This window comes from Hypanus sabinus, chromosome 9, assembly GCF_030144855.1.
Source record: "Hypanus sabinus isolate sHypSab1 chromosome 9, sHypSab1.hap1, whole genome shotgun sequence".
NCBI classification, from domain to species: domain Eukaryota; kingdom Metazoa; phylum Chordata; class Chondrichthyes; order Myliobatiformes; family Dasyatidae; genus Hypanus; species Hypanus sabinus.
Genome location: NC_082714.1, coordinates 139,997,158 through 140,016,485, shown reverse-complemented (window position 1 = coordinate 140,016,485; position 19,328 = coordinate 139,997,158). Strand labels below are relative to the sequence as shown.

Genomic DNA, 19,328 nt, shown 5'->3' with positions numbered 1-19,328 from the left:
AATGGGCATTCTTGTGAGTATCATAGCCTAAATAACAAGGTCATAGCATTGTAGTTGCAAGTGCAAATATAGAGACAAAATTACAGAGTACTAAATCTTACAGATTTGGATACTGATAAATGAAATGCTGGTTGCTAAGCTTCCTATCAATTTTTACCCCCCTCATTCCACGTGCATTTTAAAAGACTGTGCTCAAAATAAGTACCTCTCCTCTTAAGCGCAGCCTAGTATACTTGCTGGACTAAGCAGATCTCCGAACAAGTCTCCTGTCCATCTGCAGTTCTGAGACCTAGATTAATCTGTTCAGATGGTAAATGATTTCATTATGCACGGGAACGTGAAGTTGTGATCACTTGCAATGATGAGGGTTGGTTGGAGTTTCATACACATAAGCTGGTTACTTAGATACAATGAGTGAATGAATTGTGGTGAAGCAGACCAGCAACAACTATCATGTTTTAACGTGGGATTTTTATTTGTCAACAAATTAATTTTAGTGACACAGTAACAGAGGGCAACATATCTCAAAGATTTATATAATCTACAGAAAGCACTTCTATAATGCAACATGTAAATGAAGCATGCAAGTCATTTACTTAATTTTGTTTTCTGCTTTCATATTAACATTACCTCAGACTTCCATGAGGGAGGACACTTTTTTTTAAAAAAAAAGAAAGACAGAGGGTGGCAATGGCAGAAATTAACTTTTTGTTGTATCTAAAAAATACTTGGACCACACCCTGAAGTGTCATGATTTACAAATTTACACCAACAACCAGACAACAGGTGACACTTTTCCAACTGCAATTTATGTTGTGGGCAATATAGCACTTTTGTTTATGATTCACTTCCTGTTCTACATTAAATAATTGCTTTCATCACAGCTTACATTAGAGGAAGACTATGTTGGTCCAAAAATGAAACTGATTTGAGCAGGGACTGAGATCAAAATTGATATAGTCAGTTTCTGTACAAAAAACAATGGGAATAACTTGCCCTAGAACCAGATAGCAAGTTTTGTTTTCCATACAAGGTTCTTAAAGTACATAGCTGAGATTAACTCCAGTGTTTGTTTTTCCCCTTGATACTGCACTCGATACCACAGTTGGTCAAATTGATGTGAGCAATCACACTCACCTCACCTTTTAAATTAAGCTTTTTCATCTCTCCACATTTGAACAAAGGATGTATGAAGTTTAGAGCCAAACAGGCAAAGTGCCAAATTGTAACCTGGTTATTGGTTAGTGTCACTATCAGCAATCACTCCCTCACTTTGTTAATAAACCGATTTGGCACCAATTGTTCAGATTAGATTTGTCCTATTTTTCATGAACATAATTTAACACAGCAATTTCCCACATTTTTGGGAAATTGCCAGTCCTGTACTGGAATGGCTTAACCAAATGTGTGATTTCTAGAGAACAGGCTTTCAGTTCTACAGCTAGGGCTTTATCTGGCTCTATAGCCTTTGCAGTATCCAGTGCTCTCAGCTATTTTTGACATCAAATGGAGTGAAACTACTTGGATGAAGATCATAAAGACCATAAGACAAAGCTGCAGAATTAGGCCATAAACACAAGGAAGTCTGCAGATGCTGGAAATCCAAAGCAAACACATATGCAGTGCTGGAGGAAATCAGCAAGTCAGGCAGCATCTATGGAAATGAATAGATTGTTGAAGTTTTGGGCAGAGACACTTCTCAGTCCTGAAGACAGGTTTCAGCACAATATGTCGTCCATCTATACACTTCTATACATACTGCCTGACCTGCTGAGTTCCTCCAGCATTTTGTGTTGATGAATTTGGCCATTGGCTTACTGAGCCTGCTCCACCATTCTATCATGACTGATTTATTATCCCTGTCAACCCCATTCTCCTGCCTTCTCCCTGTAACCTTTGATGCCCTTACTAATCAAAAACCTATCAACCTCCTCTATGAATACAGGCACTGACTTGGCCACAGATTGGTTTCCGTGAAACTGAGGAGAAAAGCAAAAAAGTATCGTCTGCTCTGCATTTTAAGCCAAACATGATTGCCGTGTCTTTAGCACTGCTGTACTGGGTGCCAGCATCATTGAGAGTGAAAATATTTTTATAGCCTTGCCCTACTATCAATTACTAGAAGTGGTACAACTATAAGGCTTTTATCTGATCACTTGTTGAGAGATAGTCCCCAATAAAACTTTTTTTGTACACAAGGCTCTGCACTCCTCTCATACTCAGATCCATGTGTCACAGTAAATTTGGCAACATTAATCATTTATTATATTGGTTTCCTCTCAACATGAGGAATTGATCAGTTTTATTGATCAGATTTCACTATTTTTCAATTTCAGTGTAGCAGTTATAGTACAATAAAGTGGTTATTTAAGGGTGTTTTGAGTTGAATGTTAACAGACCTTTAATGAAGCAGATGGAATTTTAAAGCTATCATTCAGAATACGGTCATTTTTAATAATGATCAACTTATTCTGAAAAGGCTGAATTTCTGGTGATGGAATTTGAACTTCTAACTTGCTATGTTTACAATCCAATCACTTGTCTCTCCTCACACTCACCCTATAGGCTACAACTTTCAGATAACGGCAGTTTGAGATTCTGACAGATGATTCAATTCCAAAAGCAAATAGCAGTATCAGTAAACACTTAGATTTCATTAATTTGGCATTCATCCAAATCATATTCTATACAACACCTCTGCAAAATGCTTGTCACTTAGTATTTCAGCCATGACAATATCATAAAATTTAACACTTCCCAAGTCCCACTAAGGCTACTGAAAATCTAACAGCTACATTATAGTTAAAATCTTTCCCTAATGTTCAAAGCACAAAATGGACCAATATGTTGAGATATCACTAGCTAGAGTTTCACTCCTCAATTGGAAGTTCAGTAAATAACCCAAGTGATATATTTCTACTATTAGATTTATTTTAGAATGAAATTAGGAAAATGTTTATATAAACATCCAGAACATATGGTATTTCTTATATCCAAAATTCCTTGGGTAAACAGGCTTGGGGGAATTCTCTGTGGAATTATTTCAATGCTGGAACATTTACAGAAACTATCTTAAACATGCAACTCATAAATCAAAAGATATGACTTATTACTCTACAGGATCACATTAAGTAGCAAATGGCAACCCACGTATAGAAACTGACAAGAAATGGTTTAAAAAAAGTCGACTTTAGGAACTTTGAGCTGATGTCAGTTGTGTTGAGACTTGGCAGGTGGCAATTCAGTTTGCAAGGATAAGTTGAAATTTCACAGCAGTTAAAGGTTGAAAATGTGGCCTTTAACTCAGTAGCTGTAGCTATTGAATGGGATGATTTAAAGGACAGTGAAATTTGCCACACAGTTGCTGGAGTAAGTGATCCTGATGGCTATGATGTGAGGATATATAATCAGAAGACTGCTTGTCACCCTCAGATACTTATTCACATTATTTTAACCTTCTCGCTCCCGTAAGATTTGAGACCCACATGATACTGATAATATGGAAGTTAAAAATCATAAACCACAAGCTAAATTAGTATCATAGCTAAAATCAGATTGTTTTTAAACACCTGTACAAGTTATTGGGAAGGTTGAAAGGCATTTCACGCAATTCTTAATGCTGCCATTAATCAGTAGAATAAGACAGCTTTATGTCAGCTATGCCTTGAAAAAGCTACGCCTTCAATGTAGAAATTTAAAAAAATTGAACAGAGCAGTCTGTCAAATAAACAATGTCCCATTATCAGGCAAGTTGTTCATTTAGCAACAAATTCTGTGTGAGGAATAGTCGACAAAATGGTTGGGAGTTCATGTAATAGGCAGTGTCTGAGCACGACTTGTTACCCTCAAAATTCCAGACAAGGGAATATTTTCAGCGACAGTTCATTTACTCACCATCCCAAACCATGACAAGGAGCCAAGGATTTTTTTTATTTTTGTTAGTTTTCTTTGACCACTTAAAGTATGACATAACTAAAGAATAACAAGATAAAAACATGTTTTAAAATCATTACAAGTGAAACCACAAAAATGTGGTAAGTAAATGACAAAATACATCTTAAATTGTTTTTTTTTAATAGTTTTCAATATACAAAAGATGGGCATTTGATTGATAACACTAAAAAAAAAGACACATTTCCAACTAGGAAGGAAATAAAGCGGCAGAGAGAAATTTCCATAATGTTGCCTAATTAACCTCCTTTCTTGTTCTAATCCTTGTTACTGAATAAACTAAAAATCTTAATCAGAACAAATGTAGCTTTAAATATTACAACCAATTGAATTAAATTAGCAATAAACTATTCTTTAGAAATGTCCTAAGTAATCAGAATATTTAAAAAAGATTATAAATGTACCAACATTTCCAACAGACAATTTTGTTGAAATACCAAACTTTATTGTTATTAGAAATTGATCTGAGTAGAAAAACACCCTGTAATTTTAAGACCAAGTTTGATTTTTCTTACAGCATACTGAAGTCTTAGGGCAGCAAAAGGAATAAAAGGCCACAGAAGAATTCAGGAAATACTTTACTGCTGTAGTACAACCACAATTAGTGGTGGGAACTTTTAGCACCACAGCAATTTCCTGCAGTTGATCCAACGTCAATTTCACCATACAAAATTCATGCACGGCATTTAATTGCCAACTTATTTCTTGCACATCAATTGAACTGGCTTGCCACGTACACACAACATAGTTTGGAACGCACTATAACTATTAACATAACTGATAATGTATAAAGATCTGAACCATTCTATACACTTTCCATTACAGTGCAATTTTCAGTCATCATGCAGTGATCATTCTATCATCCTCTTTTAACACTGTCAAGAGCAGGTCTGCTTTTCGTGATGGCAAAAAAAAGAATCAAGATGTTATAATGGTACTCTGCAGGATCTTCAAGAATATCCATTCCACACCTGCAAATACTGCTCAAGATGTGTGTGTAGAAGCAGTCATTGCTCAATGTGGACTGAAACTTCTGCAAAGTGCACTTATTTAGAAAGGAGGTACATTTTAATTTTGCTTACACTAACAAAATTACAAACAAAGCTCTTTTGACTTTACAGAAAATAAGAGTGTCTTTTCCTCTGTGGATGTGCACGTGCACACATGATTTTTGGCAGGATATTCCAACCATAGGTATGCTGCTTCCAAGTTTAATATTCTTCCTGTTCTTCTGGCTGTTCATCTGCTACATCTGGTACAGCAAATCCCTCCTACAATAAAGCAAATTTTTATTTTTGCAGTATTTGAAATCACTTCATTGAAATTAAAGATTACTTACATTTGTCATAGGTGAGAGTCTGAAATTTTAAAATCAAGTGACTTAAAATGTTGTGATCCAAACCATTGTACACTAGAGCAAATAACAAAAATAGCATCAGAATTTGTAAAAGCTCTGTGCACAGAAATATATACAGAATTAGTGCAGTTTGATTTTGCAAACAATGTTTACTTGACAGTCAGGAAGCAGAAGGTTGTGAGGGAGATAAAATATGGGGGAAATAGGAATAAACTTTTAGGTCAAATTAGGTGATAAAACCTGATGGCATTTTCTTCCATTTTTTACAAAACAAGTTACATTGATTAAAAATATTCTGTTCCATATCTCCAAGGAAATTATACAATAGCATTTCTCATCACCTCAAGTCACATTCAAATGACTTGCATAGTGTGAACTCAAATAATCCCATAAGGAGATCCTTTGGCCTTTGTCATGCTCATGTGAAAAGAATTTTGGAACACAAAATAACTCCTCGGAAAAAATTGTATAAACAAGTTGGACCAAATGGAGGCAACTGGAGGTGTCCCCCTTCAATCAATGACAGATTCTAAACTGAAGGAATTAAGAGATAACTGAACAAATAAAGTTCAAACAAAAAGTTCTGGATGACCACAGCTCTGAATAATGAGTGTTAGATAATTTTCTGCTTTTGGACCTTTGGAAATTAGATCTTAAAAAGATTTAAATTAAGGATACATTAGTATTTACTAGTAAATACAATCAGTAATGTTGTATTTGCTTAAAGCTTTCCAATCAGCCAATGAGAGCACATTACACACACTCTAAGCCTCTCACAGCCAATTGTGTATTCACGCACTGCCTCCTCTGCATGTGTAAACATTCTTGCTCCCTCGTCAATTTATTCTATTTCTTTTTACCCCTAATATCTGGAAAACAGTCTGCAACTTCCAGTGAGGGCAGTACGTCTAAGCTGTCAAGGAAAATCTTTAGCATGGATGTGAAACTGCAAGTGATATGCCATTTGGATGCACGAGGTTAATGTTGGCACCTCTTTGAAATCAGCGATGTCCATTGATAATGAACCTGACCAGGAGAGAAGCAATAAAGCGAAGAGAGGTGGTCTTGACATGATTTCCTACTACCAAGAACTGCTTCACAAGAGGAAACTTAAGAAAAGGCAGTCAAATCTCTACGCCTACTTGAAGACCCACAGCCTGGTCCCTCCTCTAAGATGTAACCAACACCCGCTTCCCTCCTCTGTTGCTGAGATGTGTTGCTGCTCCATTGATGTACAGATTAAGCCTAGTTGCGTGTTTGTTACTCCATGAATTACTGTGTATAGATAAAAGAATATATATCATACATCTCAGGTTTGATTTTTAAAAAAATCAGACACACATCTCCATTTATGTAATGTTATATAATGACCCCGCAAAGCACTGATTTACATAGCACTCCATTTCCAAGGAATGCATCCTCAGCATTAAGCAGGATCTGAGTGTACTTAACTTTATAGCAACATTATTTTCTCCTAAAACTGAATTTATTAAGAGCTTAAAAACATGCACATCCTAGTTCACTCAGAACTCCTTCACACAATGCATTTATTTAGTATCTTTGAGATAGCCTATCACAAAAATAATCTTGGGAATTTGAGCACCTATATTAAATTAAATGTTATTCTTTGGGATCTTATATAAAGTTTTCATTTAAAGTACCCTTTTCCTTACTAAAACTATATTTCTTACTTTTTAAAAAAAATCAATTTTTTGGGGGGAAAATGATAATGCAGAATAGGAAATGTCATAAAATTCAGACCTGATCAATGTATAATTGAAAAGTATATACACTTGCTGTTATGAAACGAGCCAGTCTAATAAGGCAAACGATACTTACATCAGTTGCATACAAAATCTCCACAATTCGCTGGATCACTGGATCATTATCTTGTTCGTTTTCTTGGCAGATTAACTCAATATTTCTCAGTTTGCCAAAATAAAAGTCTCTTTCTTTTTCAAGATCTTCCACTGTAATTTTTAGTACATTGATCTGTGCAAAATAATATTCTATTGTAGTAACTCAAGTATTTAATAAAAATTCAAATGAAATGTTATTTGAAAAGAAACAATTTCTTAAAAAAAAGATGAACACCTAAAAAAAAAACCAACCACTGGAAATTTATTCATCATAATGTAGAGATAATCTCCCTGGAAATGGAAACAGCATCATTGTGCAAAAATAGGGAAACATGCAATGCAAGTAAACTTAGAAAATTGTTCAGCACCAGAGGAAGCAGTTCAGAACCAAGTGTTTTTTTCTTCTTCTTCATAAATCACTTGTATAAAAACATTACCTGATAAAAATGACCAAGGATCCAACTTTGAAAGCAAATTTCTCAAAGAATTCTTCAATACTCATTTGAAAGAGAATTAACAATAAAATTTTAGAATCTTTTTAAAAAAAAATCAATATAGAGTGTTATTACTGAATCTGTTTTAAAGCCATCTGCTCTACCATTTTCTCTTCCCAGGCCATTTAATCTTTTACATTTTCTTCAACACAACCAAAACAGAATTGAGCAAATGCAATCTGCATTCACCAAAATAACAACTGAATATCTTCTTTCTGCTCCTTTCATATTTTAATGCATAATATTTACAGCATGTTCAAGAGTAAGTTTTCACATAATTTTCAATGTTTTAATAACTGAACATGCACCTTATTAACCAATTCATTTACAATTGAAATTAAATACTGCCTTAAAGCATTGGAGCTTTCAAATACAAATGCATTAAGGTTAGGGTTAGCACTGAGTACTAAAAGGATGAATTTCTAGTTACCTGTTGAGCTAACTCCGCAACTTGTGCATCACCATTCCCCACCATCGCAGGCCTTTTTGGTGCAGCTGACACAGGTTTTGGAGTAGCTGAAACTTTTGGTGTTGGATAAACCTTTTGAGTTACTAAAACAAATAAACATTCACACAAGAGGTAAGAAAATTACCAGAAATATTATATTAACAATTAGAAACAATAGCTGTCCATGAGTTTTAATGTCTTGTTCACAACTGATGCAATTTATAGATTTAGTCTCAGCCTGATTAATAAACAAGTGCATTCAAATATTCAGTGTTTAAGTGGAGAAATAGTGCACAAAATTAAATCTTAGATCCAACCAAAACCAAAAGAAATTCAACCCAGTGAGTGGGAATTTAGTTGAGGAATAAACAAAATACTTTTAGTATTCTGGCTCAACACCTTCACTATTCTACAAAGACATACTGTTTTCAGTACATCTGGAAAATTTAGGTTTGATTAGCAGACCCAAAAGTATTATAGAACTTCATTAAGGTTTGAGCAATCAAAGCAATCTGACAAATTCAATTTTACAGTCCATACACCCCCAGACCATTAATTCCTTTTGGAGGTACCCCATATGGGTCTGTGGTGAAAATAAGTTGAAGAAAAGAAAGTGTTGGCACTGCAAAAAAAAAAATCAAGGATGGGTATAAGAGTGTTTACACTTTATTAATTACTACATAAATAAATGCAATTTCATTAATTTGTCAAAACTTATATCATCTCATCCTTTCCTCCCAATTTTGCTCTCTCCAGGAATTTCAATAAAAAAAGTTTTCAATATCACTGCATACTTAATTACCCTTAAAATTATTAATATTAGTTATTTTATTCTTCAATTTGGAATCTACCAGTTTCAATTGAGGTATTGGATAGCAGAGGTCCTATTATAATTATGCATTAGTGTTGATGCAGAATAATTGCTGTGCAGTATTTTAGTTTAATCCTGGCTTTTCCTTTTCTTCCTTCAAAAAGTGCAATTAAACCTCTAAATGATGTGCAAAATAACAAACGTGCTAAATTCCATGCTTACTTTTAACACCACAGTGTGTGTGTGTGTGTGTGAACAGAACACTGTCTTAAAAAAAGGTACTATTAGATACCAATTTTTCTTGTTAAATTTGTTACAAAGATACTTGGTTTCAGAGGCTCTTCTCTGATGGTAGCATTTGGACTGTCATCTGTAATTTATAGAACAGAAAAGTTTACAGCAGAAATCCCAAGATAGCCAGCAAAATATGTATATAAATATGCTGGCATTCTTGTAAAATGTCAAGATGTTTAGTCTATCGGCACAAGGGAATTGAAACTGAATTGCTTAATATTCTAAAATCCTGGCATTAACCACAAGAAAGAGTCTGCTCTGCAAGATCTTCCAAAGAGACAGTCAGAAAAACATTTGCAGAAAATTATCATATTTAGCAGGAGGTGCTCATTGTTTTATTTTACCAATGTAAAACCTATGATAATGGGCATGAAATTTAAAAAAGAAAAAGGATTATAACAAATGGAATTCCATTTTATGATTTGAAGAGAGTCTGAAGATTTTGAACGTATAGTCCTGAAACTACATCTATAGTTATTTTCCTTTCTCATTCAACATCACTAAATAAACAAGTAAAAATTCACAGGAATCATTAGGAAAAAGGCAGTGTAAGTGTATACTGTATTCTTTTACAGATTGCCTTAAACAGTTAATCCTAACAATTTTACAGGGAAAGCAAGGACACTTTATGTGACAGCTAGTGGCTATCCAATGACCTTCAACAATTTACATGCAAAGGCATTACTGGGAAAAAAAGGAGCCTTTAACAAATTACACTTTAAAATGGATGAAATTTGTAGTAACTGTATGTTGCAATGATAATTAAGTCAAACTGTAAGTGTTTCTCCAGTCAGAAAGCATTTTAATGTTTTAACTACAAAGAATAATGATTGGCAAACTTTAAGGCACGTTTCAGTAGACCTGCTAACTAGCATGCCTTCACTAGAACAACTAAAAGGTTGTCAAACAGTAGAATTTTGCATAATGTTAGACAAGAGCCTGCACCACTTGGTATCTCTCCAAATACACATCAGACTATACACAAAAAATAATGCTTGCAATAACTTCTGCCTCCAATTTTCTGTTCCACTTTGAAAGTAGTCTTCCAGGCACAATGCATGAAATGTACCCATAGCTTCCAAAGCCAATTTATTCCACATAAGATAAGGTCAAAGTGCACAAAGTATGCTACACTTTCACACTACAGACAAATGAAAAGAGTATTACACAATAAAAAAAAATGTACCATCTCGTGCTGATTAGGATAATATGGGCTCTATAACAAATTGGAAAGCAATTAATCAGTACCATTGCAAATGGAAAGTTTAGAAGCATAGATATATTCTTCTATGCCATGCAAAAGGTGAACAGAAAGAAAATTCTAAACAACCTTAATAGGGCAAAAATGAAGATTGTCATTAGTAATAGGAACAGCTTTCTAAATTAGTCTTATACAAAATCTAAAACAGCAGGCAGCATGATACCAAAATTAGACACATGAATAAACACACTGAAGCAAAAAAAAAATAAATTACAAGAAAATCAAAGACAGTTTACAACAATGTGAAGTGTTTAGCCAGGCAAAGCAAAGAATAAAGATCATACTCATTTTAGTTTTCACAAAATCTTCATTAATTGAAATAATTCTGACATTTAAGCTGAACGAAATTTTGTAAAGAACTTTCGCGTTTAGACAAATTTTTGACAAGATCTAAATAATACATTGCCATTACTATTTTAATAAAAAAATTACTGAACAAGTTAACCAAATTAAATGGAATACCTGTGCTTCCAGTACTGAGTGTTTTCTTGGTTTTGTTCAAAACCTGCTCACTGTGATTAGGTGGTGGGCCTGCATCCTGACCTTGCCGAGCAAGTATTGGATCATAATCTTTACCATCGTAGTTTGCATCAAAGAACTTCTTGAACCACTGAACAAACTCAAAATTATCTTGAAACTTCCCTTTCACTAGTTTATCAACAGGGATAATCTGAACAAAAAGAAAATACACAATTAAGCATTTACCCCACTTTACCTACATTTGTTTATTCAGCACAAATGAGCAAAAATATTATTTTCTATAGACTGGGACCTCCTTAACGCAAGAAATTTAGATGGGGCAGAATTTGTTAGGCATATCCAAGGGGTTTCTTAAATCAATATGTAAATAGTTCAACAAGAGAGAGGCCCTACTAGACCTGGTGTTGGGTAACAAGCCTGGCTTTCAGTGGGAGAACAGTTAGCAAACAGTGACCACAACTCCTTAAGTTTTAAGATAGTTCAAGGATAAATACAGATCTTGCAGAAGAATATGAAATTGAAGCAAGGCAAGTTACAGGAATATTAGGCAGGAACTAGGGAGAACAGCTATTTTTGATTGTCCACATCTGACATATGCAGGGTGTTTAAAGGCCAACTGCACAGAGTCTAGGGCAGGTACATTGCAGTAAGGAGGACAAGAATGGCAAGATAAGGAAATCTTGAATGTCAAAAGATGGTGAATTTAGTTAAGAGGAAAAAGGAAACGTATGCAAGACTTAGATAAAAATCAAACAGAGCCCTTTAAAAGGAAGTGAGTAAAGAACCCATGAGAAGGATTAGGAGAGCCAAGAGGGGCCATGTAAAGTCCTAAGGCATTCTATGCATAAAGGGGCAATTACATCTATTGTAAAATGACCACATGTCAAATGCAAAACCAATCGTTTATAACCTTCAACTTACTTTGTCAACACCCATTCTCTTGAAAGCTGCTTGTAAAAGCTTGAAATTGTGAATATATTCATGTTCCAGTTTGGCTTGAAATTTTACCTTCTTCAATCCAACACAACCGGGGAAAAGCATGTCCATAAACTGGCAATATGCTGCTCCTTTAAAACAAAATCACATTTACTTTATGATTAAGTTGCAACATATCCCTTGAGTATCCTGGCTATTAGGAGTCCTTTTCAGCCTTGTCTGAAAATACTTTACCTTTTACCTACAATTACAATTAGATCACTCACTTAAGCTGTGGAAAAAGAAAAATAATAAAAAATTGCTGGTGGTAGAACTTACTTTACCACTTTGGTTATCCATCATTGATTTTGGAGAAGCCAGAGAACAAGTAGCTTAAAGTGGAGTAACCTTTGCCTTCTTTCCCAAATATTAAATGTCAAAACTAACCAGATGATTACAGTTTACATGCAATGCAGAAAAATTATCTTGCTTTTAATAAGTGCAGATGAACAAAACTGTATCATCTCAGTAGCACTAAAATTGTAACTCATTAGGATCAAGTCTGTTTTGCTTGTTGCTCATCACTTCCTTTGCCAGCTCAGTTATTTCATCAGCTCTGCTTTGCTCATTCATGGCATACACAATTATAATAACAATTATCATCTTGGACACTCCCTTTAACAGATGAGTTAAGAGCAAGTCATTAACACTAAAACAAAATACTTCTTGTTTTGTGATTTTAAAAATTCATTTTTGTTCATGTCCAGTGTACTATAACTTTATCCTTGGTAGCACCATGCACAGCAAAACCCAGTTCCAAGATGATCAAAGTCAATCTCCACTTGCACCCAATTCAACTGTCAATTCCTCTAGCCTCACTGAAGGACAGTGCTAAATTGTTGATGTGAAGAGCAGGGCTCTGATGTAATAGCCCAAGGCCTCTTTATGTTCAAAAGCATCTGAAGAAGCGAAATTGATCAAACTTGACTATTCTAGTGACTGCTGGACATGCAGCTCTAGGACTGCTAGTGTTAGTATTGAGCTTGAAGGGGATACACTGAATGTACATTGAATGTATCTATTTTCCTATGCAAAGTTACTGCCATTGACCACATCTCTGAATTGCACAGTTGTGCAGGTATGTATCATGTTGCCAGTGTAATTTTGGAGCACCATATCTGTACAGCACGTGTCAGAAGATCTACAAGGATAGTTAAAGAGCAGACCTGGCCTCAACAGTAATGTATCATCTGGAAAGACAACACCTATGATAGTGCATACCTTTTTCGATAGTGTATTAAAATGTCAACTTTGATTAGCTCTCTAGAAACAGATGTGAACCCATAACCCACTAAATCAGTTGAAAGGGCAGTGAGCCAAGGCTGATATAAAATTTGATAGGATACTATAAACAAAAAAGAATTTATTTTGAAGAAGATGGGTATGAAAAAAGTATAATGCAACTTCAAGGCACACAACACAATTGTTGGTAATTTCCCTTTCCCCACAAGTCATTTAGATTCTCTAAGATAACACAAGATGGTCTTTTGACAAACACATAAATTTACAAAATAAAGGTATCCAGTACAAAAGTATACTTACCAGAGCACAGCTGTTCAATTTTTGTGTAGCTCAATTGAAGAGAATCGTTAATCCAAGCCAACATATCATGCCGGCTTAGGTTGTCACTGGTCACAGATGTAGAATAAACGTTTACTGCCATTATTAAAACCTGGAAAAAGCAGTAATAAATTTTAACTATATGTTCATAAAAATACCATTATTCTTCCATAAGTACACTCAAACATATTAGACAAGTCAAAGGTTGTCCTTTTATTAAATCTGCAGTACAAAAGTAAGAATTCCATCTTACACTTTGAATTTCATCTGAATTCACACTAAAATATGCTACTGAGCTACTCCATGTACATTCAAAATTTTAGTTTTTGGTACATTCTGCCACAATTTTATTTAACTCTAGATTTAAAATTAATTGATGTAGCAATCTTTTTCTAAATAAGAAAGAGATTTACATCACCACCATGAATGAAGCATTTCTTAGCATCACTTCCAAACAGTCAATCTGCTTTGTCCAAAATTCCTTCAGCAGCAGAAAATTGCTCCTGAAGTAAATTAACTGGGTAGAAAGAAGTTCAAAAGTCTCAAATATTTATCTGGGTGTATGTCTAACTTATAAAACCACTTCCCACAGGATAATTTTCAAAGTCCTATTAAAATTCTGATGACTATGCACTGTATTTCAGGGACGACATGTTCTTCCTCAGTTGCATTAAGAAACACAATTAAGTGGTTTAACCACGATTTTGTAGAGGTATTAGCAAATTTAAGGTCAATGCATTGTTTCTAGAGTGACCAAAACTACATGTAATATTCAGAAAGTGGTTTAATTAGGGACATGTTCAACTACTGCAAAATTTCCTCCACTTCACATTCTTGGATTTTAAGGTCAAAATTCCACCAGCTCTTTTTGTACTTAATGACCACATTTTAGTGATGTATGCATGGACATGCATATCTTAATGCACATTTGCATTTTCTGCTGAAAATTTTCTTTTAGGCCAAAATCAACATTCATATTACGTTCTCAATATTAATCAAGCAGTGTTTTCGTAATTTTATGTTCCTATTTATATCACTTGCAATATCTATGTTTCAACTTAAACCCTTCTCTAAAAACACCAATTTTTCTTATCTCTTCACACAAGACTTTTGAAAGTGTTAAGTGCAACTACAGGTATGTCTGATGTTACAAGTCTCAACAGTGCAGTTCAATAATTAAAAGTCAACAGAACAAAGCATATTGAAGATCTGCTTCAGTTTATTGGCTAAAATGAAAGATGGAAGAGAAACACTTATAATGTTCTGCTTGGTGGCGCAATAGTATCAGCGCCGGACTCCGGAGCGAAGGTTCCCGAGTTTGAATCCAAGTCGGGTTGAGCGTCGAGCTACCAACTCGGCCTCATAAAAACAAGAATAGCTTGCTACGGAAACATGTTCATGACAGTGCTGCAATAACTCCACTGCCATGTTAAGGGCTATTCTTCTTCCTCGTTACTTATTAGGTAGACATACAGCGGCATGCAAAAGTTTGGGTACACCTGATCAAAATTTCTGTTACTGTGAATAGTTGAGTAGAAAATGAACTGATCGCCAAAAGTCATAAAGTTAAAGATGAAACATTCTGTTCAACATTTTAAGCAAGTGTATTATTTTTGTTTTGTACAATTTTAGAGTTGGGGGGAAAGGAAAGGAGCACCATGCAAAAGTTTGGGCACCCCAAGAGATTGGAACTCTCAGATAACTTTTACCAAAGTCTCAGACCTTAATTAGTTTGTTAGGGCTATGGCCTGTTCATGGTCATCGTTAGGAAAGGCCAGGTAATGCAAATTTCAAAGCTTTATAAATACCCTGACTCCTCAAACCTTGTCCCAACAATCAGCAGCCATGGGCTCCTCTAAGCAGCTGCCTGACACTCTGAAAATTAAAATAAATGATGCCCACAAAGCAGGAGAAGGTTGTAAGATAGCAAAGCGTTTTCAGGTAGCCATTTCCTCAGTTCATAATGTAATTAAGAAATGGTAGTTAACAGGAATGGAGGAGATAGAGTTGAGGTCTGGAAGACCAGGAAAACTTTCCGAGAGAACTGCTCGTAGGATTGCTAGAACGGCAAATCAAAACCCCCGTTTGACTGCAAAAGACCTTCAAGAAGATTTAGCAGACTCTGGAGTGATGGTGCACTGTTCTACTGTGCAGCGAAACCTGCACAAATATGACCTTCATCAAAGAGTCATCAGAAGAAAACCTTTCCTGTGTCCTCACCACAAAATTCAGCGTCAGAAGTTTGCAAGGGAGCATCTAAACAAGCCTGATGTATTTTGGAAACAAGTCCTGTGGATTGATGAAGTTAAAATAGAACTTTTTGACTGCAATGAGCAAAGGTATGTTTGGAGAAAAAAGGGTGCAGTATTTCATGAAAAGAACATCTCTCCAACTGTTAAGCACGGGGGGTGGATCAATCATGCTTTGGGCTTATGTTGCAGCCAGTGGCACAGGGAACATTTCTACAAACAGGATAATGATCCTAAACACACCTGAAAATCCACAATGAACTACCTCAAGAGGCACAAGCTGAAGGTTTTACTATAGCCCTCACAGTCCCCCAACCTAAATATCATCGAAAACCTGTGGATAGACCTCAAAAGAGCAGACCATACAAGACGGCCCAAGAATCTCTCAGAACTAGAAGCCTTTTGCAAGGAAGAATGGGTGAAAATCCCCCAAAGAATTGAAAGGCTCTTAGCTGGCTACAGGAGGCGTTTACAAACTGTGATACTTGCCAAAGGGGGTGTTACTAAGTACTGACCATGCAGGGTGCCCAAACTTTTGCTTCGGGCCCTTTTCCTTTTTTGTTATTTTGAAACTGTAAAATATGGAAATAAAAAGTAATCTTGCTTAAAATATTAAAGAAATATGTCATCTTTAACTGTATGCCTTTTGGAAATCAGGTCATGTTTTATTCACTTAGCTATTTACAGTAACAGAAATTTTGACTAGGGGTCCGATTGTTGACCGACATAGCCTAACGCTTTTCCAATGACTGATGGTGTTTCACCTCTTTCCGATCGCTTTATTATTTCCACTTTATTTTCAATCGTGATCATTTTAGTGAACAGAAACACTGTGCATTCAGAGCTCTGGCGCCAGGTCCTAACGTCCACCGCACTGAGACGCATTAAATAAGGTCTGGGGTTCAGCTGGGTCCTAAGATCCACCGCATTGAGACAGGTTGAATAAGGAACTTGAGCATTCACGAATGTTGGTATCCGCGGGGGATCCTGGAACCAATCCCCCACTGATAAGAAGGGCAGGCTGTACTTGTGAAAGATCTCTCAAGCCAGCTATTGTTGAGTCCATAGCCAAGACAGTCCTTGCCCAGAGGTTAGACATCCTGAAGGAGTTTATTGTAAGAAAAAGCATGCATGCTTCAAACTACTGTTGCCCCAAGTACAAAATCCAATTTTTGGATTTTCAACAATGGAAATCAAACTATTTTAAAAGATACAACCTACACTTGGTCAAGATCTAATCCTATTAATAAACATCACTTATTTTCCAAGAGCCTTACAACACAGATAAATCAGAGTGCCTTCACACAACATAGATATCATAAACTCATTCTTAAACACCATTCACATTGCTGCACATTAATAAACAGAAACTCATCATACGTTCTTCCAGCATCAGTGAATTCAATTTGTCTTCTGCAAAGTAAACAAATTATAATGCAATAAAATTAGGAAAAGCCAGGAAAGAAGAAAAAGTGGATGCTCTGCCCCCCCCTCCCCCACATTCCCTATCCACTTCCTGGAATAATTCAGCAAAGGAAGTCATCCATAGAATTGATCATAAATTCACAAGTCATTCTCATTACATTGTTAGTCTGTTTTGTGAAATTGGTGTGAACCAGTCAGCTGTTGACAGATATTAAACAAATACTTTTCTGCACTAGGTAATTGCTTCCTTAAATACTATGCAGCAGTAATGAAGCAATTTATTCTTCAGGGAACAACAGCAAAGATTTTGAAAGATGTCTCATTTCAACACCAGACCAATCTAACATTTGGAAACATTGTTCAGATACAGAACTGTAAACTCATTTTTCTTGGAAGATAATACAAGCACACAATTTTTATCAAATCCCACATGGACATTTCTAGCCAGATTCGTCCCCCCCCCCCCCCCAATCCTAAATGGGTCTTGCATGAAACCAAAAGTCACATTCATGTGGAATTATGGATCAGCTCATACTGGTTCAATTCTCTTGTCACCAAGTTTCTCATTCTCATCCTCCCATTTCACTTTGACTGTTCTATGTTTCAGCAACACAAAACAGAAATTATCTCCTGGAGATACCAACTACTTTTGAAAATTCATTTTAAAAACCCCTCATATCCACCATTTTTGTCTTACATGCCAATACCAATTAATTTTGTCCTCTTTGGTATGCAATAAATATTGATGGGAGAATATGCAGGTGAAAATAATAATTATAAAAAGGAAAGCTTTAGAAGTTTATGTTCCAGTTTGCTATGTTTTCAAAGCCAACATTTCTAGCTCTACTGAATTCATACTGTTGGATTTCCATTTTCCACTCTTCTTGGCATGGGGTATTAATATTATTTTCTAAAAATAATAATTTGATAAATTCATATATAGCCTCTTTTTTAAAAAGGGCAATTACTGAGCAAATCTCTCTATTCATCAGTTTACCTACATTCTTTTTCTTTTGGTCAACTAATTTTAAAAAAATCTTGGGTAATAGCTCTTACTTTTCCCTCTCAAACCTAACAAAATCATAGTTAATTAATCTAGTATGTATTTCCCCCCCCCCCACCACCAATCACTACATCTAGAATGAACCTTTTCTTTATATACCTCTATCAAGATGATCACTTCCTCTGCTCCAAAGAAAACAAACTCAAAGTACGCAGTCTCTTGAAGGCATCACCCTGGTGCATCTCCTCTGCAACCTCTCCAGATCATCAGATCCATTCAAGAATAGCAACCAGAACTGGATCAGTACTCCCAATGCAGTCCAAGATCTAATAATGTTGTACCATAATATCTTTGCACTTGTATTCATAATGCAAATACAGTAAACCACTTAATCAACAACTATAAAGCCATTTGTAAATCCCAAACATTTGCTATTTGGCTCATTATTTGTAATTCTGATGATTTACCATCTGGCTCCAGATAGCTGCAGTTGTCTAAACTGATACATTTTAAAAAAGCACTATTGGGTAGTATAGTTTTGTAGCTGTTAGCATACCACTATTACAGCACCAGCAATAAAATCAGGCTTCAGTTCCCACTACTGTAAGGAGTACGTACGTTCTCCCTACAACCACATGGGCTTCCTCTGGGTGTTCCATTTTCCTCCCACAGAACAAAGACATACCTACGACGGACTGGGTCCTATCCACTACTTTTCTGTACAAGGAATACATTGGTGCTTTCATACCAAGCTTGGATGCAACCAGTCAATATATTCTCCACTACACACATACAAAGTTTGACAAAGTTTTAGGTAATGAGCAGAATCTTCACAAACTTCCAAAAAAGTAGAGGCGCTGCCATGCTTTCTTCATAATTGCATGTGTGCTAGGCAGTGTTCCCTGTATACACAAAATACTTTGCAGATGCTGGGGTCAAAGCAACATGCACAACACAATGGAGGAACTCAGCAGGTCGGGCAGCATCCGTGGAAATGAACAGTCAACTTTTCAGGCCAAGACCCTTCGTCAGGACTGAAGAGGGAGGGGACAGAGGCCCTATAAAGAAGGTGGGGTGAGGGTGGGAAGAAGGCTGGTAGGTGCCAGGTGAAAAACCAGTAAGGGGAAAGATCAAGAGGTGAGGGGAGGGGAAGCAGGGAAG

General features: G+C 35.8%; 1 protein-coding gene across 3 annotated transcripts in view; it reads right to left on the bottom strand.

The window, feature by feature from the left end:
* Positions 1-451: 451 nt before the first annotated feature.
* Positions 452-19,328, bottom strand: part of LOC132399858 (microtubule-associated protein RP/EB family member 1-like) — a 30,575-nt gene continuing 11,698 nt past the window's right edge. For 2 of the 3 annotated variants that reach the window (XM_059980698.1, XM_059980699.1), the window contains 7 exons: positions 13,473-13,602; positions 11,877-12,022; positions 10,938-11,145; positions 9,213-9,290; positions 8,092-8,213; positions 7,148-7,300; positions 452-5,222 (listed from right to left, as the gene is read on the bottom strand). In XM_059980698.1, coding sequence (XP_059836681.1) covers positions 5,163-5,222; positions 7,148-7,300; positions 8,092-8,213; positions 9,213-9,290; positions 10,938-11,145; positions 11,877-12,022; positions 13,473-13,593 — 888 coding nt within the window. In that variant the 5' untranslated portion in view covers positions 13,594-13,602 and the 3' untranslated portion in view covers positions 452-5,162. The remainder of the gene's footprint in view (positions 5,223-7,147; positions 7,301-8,091; positions 8,214-9,212; positions 9,291-10,937; positions 11,146-11,876; positions 12,023-13,472; positions 13,603-19,328) is intronic. The other variant, XM_059980700.1, reaches the window with a different exon arrangement.